This window comes from Halyomorpha halys, unplaced genomic scaffold, assembly GCF_000696795.3.
Source record: "Halyomorpha halys isolate HHAL.00 unplaced genomic scaffold, Hhal_1.1 Scaffold1.1, whole genome shotgun sequence".
Taxonomy (NCBI): Eukaryota; Metazoa; Arthropoda; class Insecta; order Hemiptera; family Pentatomidae; genus Halyomorpha; species Halyomorpha halys.
In genome coordinates this window covers 2,635,182-2,641,683 of record NW_027115366.1, presented here as the reverse complement: position 1 = coordinate 2,641,683, position 6,502 = coordinate 2,635,182, and the positions used below count along the sequence as shown (strand labels likewise).

The 6,502-nt window shown below is 27.9% G+C and overlaps 2 protein-coding genes across 3 annotated transcripts in view; one reads left to right on the top strand and one right to left on the bottom strand.

Annotated features, from left to right (window-relative positions):
• LOC106691716 (zinc metalloproteinase nas-15) overlaps window positions 1-5,016 on the top strand; it is an 11,992-nt gene extending 6,976 nt beyond the window's left edge. The window contains exon 4 of the mRNA XM_014438551.2: window positions 4,829-5,016. Coding sequence (XP_014294037.2) covers window positions 4,829-4,901 — 73 coding nt within the window. The 3' untranslated portion in view covers window positions 4,902-5,016. The remainder of the gene's footprint in view (window positions 1-4,828) is intronic.
• The window catches only part of fu (STKc_STK36 domain-containing protein fused), a 24,936-nt gene continuing 18,803 nt past the window's right edge, over window positions 370-6,502 (bottom strand). For both annotated transcript variants that reach the window (XM_014438284.2, XM_014438361.2), the window contains exons 9-11: window positions 3,083-3,428; window positions 664-839; window positions 370-583 (exon numbers count right to left, since the gene is read on the bottom strand). In XM_014438284.2, the coding sequence (XP_014293770.1) occupies window positions 485-583; window positions 664-839; window positions 3,083-3,428 (621 nt within the window). In that variant the 3' untranslated portion in view covers window positions 370-484. The remainder of the gene's footprint in view (window positions 584-663; window positions 840-3,082; window positions 3,429-6,502) is intronic.

Below are 6,502 nucleotides of genomic sequence, written 5' to 3'. Positions count from 1 at the left end.
CACCCCCCCCCCGACAAACTTCTCCAATTATTATATTATCATTAAGTTCATATGATGTGAGATTTGTGACATCCTTTTTAGGTTTACATTGAAAATACTAACGACTTTTTCTTTTAATTAAAAAAATATTAAAGTACTTTAAATTATTAAAATAGCTTGAAATATTTTAATAAAATCTTTGGTAGTTGGTGCTAAAATTTTCAAAAACATTTTACTTAATTTTGTGACAGTAGCTGATCAAATCTCGTATCAGATTTCTGAATGTGTAAATGTCCAAAAACAAGGTGCAAAACCTAGTTCGACTGCGGCCCCGAAATTCTCTTACCTCAAATTTTCACAGGATACAGATTTTTAATCAATAATAATAAATTAATCTGTTAATAAATATATTTTTATTGTCATAAATAATTTGTTTCGAGTTAGTCATAAAAAAGTATAAAAAATATCACAGATATCAAAGTTCTTCAAAAATTACTAATGAGATTCATCTAGTAGTACAAAATCCAAATACTTCTTGTGAAACGAAACTTTGTTCATTGAGGATGTTTGTCCTCGTCAACTCATGCAAAGTGCATTCCGCCATCTAAAAAAAATTTCATTTTTCAATTTATCAATACAATTATTATAACCAATTTAATTTCCAATTATAATTAATTAACTTACAGAACGTAATTCTTCGACAGTGCTGTATCGTAAATGTTCTATATCTTTTTGAATAAAATCATTCCAAATCAATATTAAAAAGTCTGTACATCTATAATTTAGTTCCTTGATGAGAACCAGCGTCCGTAACACTAAGCAATCACTACTCTGGTTTAACATTAAACGGAGCTCATCACCTGGAAATATTTATATATGAAATGAGATGTGCGGTTTCTCAGAAAGGGTTTTGCCAGACTTCAAGGCTTTTTAGTGATGTGAGGAATGTGAAAGGACTATTGTTCAGGAAAAGGTTGGGCAGGGATAGATTTAAGAGGAAGGATTCAATTTTTTTTTTTAAATGTGTTTATTTAAAAAACTACAAAAAATGGATCTGTTGAAATAATTAAAAAACACATAGATAATAGAAAAATATCAGTCTGTTGAAGCCTTTGTGCAATTTAACTAAAAACAAATAACAAAACCTTTAAAAAATATATATATTGTTAAAAACATTGCTTTTAACAAGTCAATAAATTAAAATAACAATATGGTATTTATGTTACAAAAAAAAAAAAAAAAAAAGCAATAGTAATAACCTAAGATATTGCATTAATCCCTCACATATTAACTGAGCTCTTTCCAGTGTAGCCCGCCGTACATAGTCGCTAAGACCTCTCATAGTCTCATAGCCTTTTAATAAACTGAGTAATAGTTCTGGAGAGCAGGTCCGCTGCTCAAAATATTTTATAATAATTTCACTATACTTGTGGCAGGTTGTCTAGAAGTGAAAGGTATCTTTATTTTTATCGGAGTTATCGATACCATCATATATCCACGGTTTTACACTTAAATTGTGTAATTCCGTTCTACAATGGAAAATTGACCGCATCGATACTAAATCAAAATTATCCTATAAATATGGCATTAATATTTCTACTGCACATAAGACTGCATATAAAGAAAAATTGGAACAGAGACATTTTTCAAGATTACTTTGTTTTTCAGATTTCTTTATGCTATGTCTGACAGCAATCAATCGAGGATTCAATTCATGATGGCTTTTATTTTCTTAGCATTTAGCATGAGCTATTGTGGGTATCCTACCTGTTCCTTCCTGATCTGTATTTTCAAGATGGCATTAAAGAATTAGCAAAGTTGAATTATAGACAAATTTTGAAACTCCCTAGGTACGATAATACTGGGAATGGAAGGACATTGATAAATATAGAAAAAGAGTAAGAGATAAAGAGAAACCTTGAAGTACATCTCAAGGCAAATATAGAAAGCAAGAGAAGCTCATTAAATTAATTTGAACATGAATAACACTTATATTTTGTATTCTTTTCTTGTCTTTTCATCATTTGAAGTTGAATTATTTCTTGATTCATTTCTTCTATAATTCCACTTTAAATATAAATGGATTTTATTTAATCTGATTTAATTATTACCACTGTACATCACAACAATGATCACTATTAAATATTGTTTGTTCATTTATTTGATTATACTAATTTAAAAAAAAAAAATTCACTGTCTATTTATATTTTTAAAATTAACATTTTTCATAATTATTTATATAATATTTGCGAAAAGATTTGACATAAAATAAATTTCTCTATAAGTTTTACATATTTTTAGCTATGTTGCCTTCTGGAAAATACTACACTTGATTCCTTGATTTATTACGTGGCACTGCCATTAAAATGAAACAAATGAATATTTCTTTTCTAGTTTAATGGTCAATGGCTGTCTTTCTATGTTTCAAAATAATTACTAATTAGTTTTCAAAATTTTAAAAACTTAATCTACTTTGTAGACGTAAATGAACAGATCTTATAAGTTTTCACAATCGTTTATATATATATATGCCAGGGCAAAGCGATCGGCCTATCCCCGATTTAGACTCCTTTGTTCCGGCCTTCTGACAAAAATCACCTTTATGTTTAAATATTCAAATTTACAAATAAAAAACCAAAAAGTCCACTTTACTTCCAACTGATTAAATAAATTATATTCATCTATAAAATGCATTACTATATTAATAAAAATGTTTAATAGTCTTCTATTACGTAAGAATTATAATTCTTTTCACTTTTAAAATATACACATTTTCCTGTATTATTAATATGATAATGTTTTCTTCATATTGTAGATATTAATCTTTTGTCTGTTTAGATCGTGTTTTATCATCCTATCCTTCTAATTGTAGATATTAGAATCACTGAAATTTACTGAATAATTACTAGGCATTATTCCCTTCTAATTGTAGATATTAATCTTTTGAATATTTTTAATAATACTAAGAATGTAATTGCTTAATTTATTATGTCTCTGTTCTGTTCATTTTATTAGTGAACACTTTTTGATTTTATTTAATAAGAGATATAAAATATTACTACAATATATTAAAGATAAAATTTGTAAAAATAATTAATTTTACCTGGTTCATTGATAGCTGCGATCACTTCTGTAACAAATTTCCTATAGTCTGGCATCTTTCGAAGGATATGGCTAAGAATGGCCAATAGATTCGTCGCAATACGTAGCTTTCTTCTCCTCAATGACAATATGTAAGCGTAATGTTTTGACAGCGACAGGAGTACAGAGATCTTACAAAGCTGTTCGAGGAAAACATCATCGGTATGAACGAGGTTGGTAATCAATAAGAAAATAACTTCTAATGCCTGAAGTTCCTCAGCATTCAGATCGTTATTTTGGTTGCATCTTTTTGTTATAAGTTGTGTGGCATAAATAAGTTTAGGTACGAGTTTAACTTCAGCATAAGACTAAAAATAAAGAAGATTAAAATAAATAATTAATTATTTTTTAAGTATTAATTTTAATTTATTTAATATATAGCATAACCTCTCCCCACAGATAATTTTTCAATAGAACACCTTTGCAAGGGACAACCCTCAAACGGATGTGAACAGCTAAATTTCACAAGCTGAATTATAAATTTTTCTCTCTGAATAAACGCTAACAAAATAATATGTTTTTAAATAAATTATATTTCAAACCTATTATTTTTAACTACTGGGTCATTTCATATGAAATGTCCATTTTTTATTATTTCAGAAATTCAAAGTAGGACTAGCAGACTTTTGTAGTTAACTACGTTCTAATTTACAGATTATAATAGAGCCGTTATTAATAATCTTCTTTTAGATAATCTTTATTATCAATTCTAATTGATTGCATACAGTTTATTTGCCATCAAATATGACCATGGAAACACTTTTTTTTTAGTTTAAACTTGGACACTCGGCAGCCCAAGCTGCAAAAAACATAACCAAGGCATTCGGGGAAGGGTTTGATAACAAATGGACCATTCACCAGTGGTTTGAAAAATATTTGGCGAGTGATACAGATTTTAATAACCAAACCAGAGGAGGACCTCCACCAGCAATTGATGACAATGAACTTAAGCCTACTGTGGAAATTGTTAAATACAGACGAAAGACTGGAACATATGCCAACACCAAAATAATTATTTCTCTGGGAATAATTCATATCTCCTTTTTACATAGAGATGAAACCATCACATCCATATCGTACTGCAGGGATATTGACATAGTTCATCGAAAACTTGTCAAAAAACAACCTGCATTAGTAGATCGGAAGGGAACTATACTCTTACACGACAACACAAGTCCTCGTGTCTCATGACACACAGTGAAGAAACTAAACAAGCTGTATTATGAAGTCATTCCATGCCCACCTTATTACATTAACGTTACAACTTTTGAAGCGTGATAGAAACCAATATTTAAAATTATCTGCAGATATATGTTCAATAAGATGGATTTCTTGCAGCTTATGTACAATAGTGTTATTTAACTTCAATCAATTCGGCCGCTCGTAGCTCAGTGATTAAGACACAATCTTACTAATTTGATGTCTACGGCAGTCCCGGTTCGAATCTTGCCAAAACTTTGACCCCCAACCACGGTTTAGGACTCCTATAGGAGTCTTGGCCGAAAAAAAAAAAATCAATCAATTAATAAACTAGTCTTAATTATTGTGTGTATATATTAATTTTTAAATAAATGCTAGTGTAGAACCTCTACAATGGACAATTTTGTCCTAACCAAGGCAGTCCATTGTAGCTAAGTTTGCTTATACCATTGAAATATGGAAACTACAAAGATTACAAGTACCATCTTAAAATTTTTTCATGTTTTAGTAATGACTACAATCCTGACAGTTTCTGGAAGGAAATAAATCATGTATGGAGACCAAGGGTTTTCGACTTTTAAGAGCTAGATGGAAACTTTGGATTACGATGGGAACACGATTACGGCCACACTTTAATAATAAATTAACTTATTTTTATATTTGAAGTTTATTAGTTGACCGTATTGAATTGTAAGAAAAAATGTCCGGGTAGTAGTCAAAAAAGGTACTCAAGATAGTAGAAAAAAAATGAGTAAATAAATATTTTTTTAAAACTATTTTTAGTGCCTTTTTGAACTCAAAAAAATCTTTTACTCTCATTTTTATTTAAAAAATGATAGATGAAGATAAAATAGAAGGACTTTTATTTTTATTTTATTGAAGAGAATTAATACAATCTGCCACAATTAGGGGAATTATTATTGTTCAAGTATTCATTTATATAATATATGTAGAAAAATAAGAGCAAAAGTAAAAGATAAAAAAAAATTAAAATGATACAAATCAGTACATTCTGAATTAAAAGAAAAAATAATAATAAAAATTAAAAATAGTAAATAAAAAGAAAATATTATCATGATGTAAAAATAAAAAAATATAATAAAATTAGATATGAGGAGAAGATGGTCGGGAATGCAGTCAGTACACAAATAAGTAAAAATTATTAAATTGTGCTAACGTTTCAACTTGAATTTCAGGCCTCCATCAGGGCTAAAAAACAAAACGAAATAAAAAGCTTAATTCACAGAAAAATAAAAATAAAATAATAACAAACACACTTGGAAATATACATAACAATAAATGAAGTAGATAATAGATGATACTAACAGAAGAAAAATATAATATTATAAAGGTAAAAATTATATAAAATAAATGATAAAAAAATTTATTAAAAATCTGACAGTGCTCATTTAAATAAAGAACTGAACACAATGAAAGGTGCAGGAGGAAATATAAATAATGAGTAATTGAAATTAACATAATAAAATATGTAAGTAATGATTTAAGATATGTAATTAATAAAAAAAAAAATTAAATTTTTACTTATACACAAATACATATTTGTGACCACACTGCCTACCATCTTATCCTCATATCAAATATAGGGTCAACTATAAACAGTTTATTATAATAAAATAAAACTGATCAAAAAATAAAAGAAAATTAAAAATAAATTTAAGTAGCAATAAAATAAGTATACACTCGCAACTACATAAGTTTATGATCAGCATGGCAGCAGTGGAGGTTCAAAATTAAACTTACCAAAACTGCAGGCCAGTATTAAATAAATAAAAAAAAATTATCAATAAATATTGTTTTATTTAGAGGATCAATTCGGAAATAATAAAATCCAAATAGCAGCATTAAAAGAACAAAATAATATATTTACTCATTATACAAAAAATTAATAAAGGACTTCAGAAGGATAAAACTAAATTTAAAATTGTATATATGTATATATAGTTGACCGTAAAAATTGATATATAGGAAGATGGTCAAAAATGGGTTGCGGTCAAAGGTGAAACAAAAATAGTTAACAACTATTTATTTTCCAACGTTTCGCCCCACTTTGCCGGGCTTCATCAGGGCTAAAAAGATACAAAATGAAACTATGATAAGATACAATGATAGGAATAAAAATAAAAAGATAAGATACAATGAAAATAATAAAAACAAGTAACAA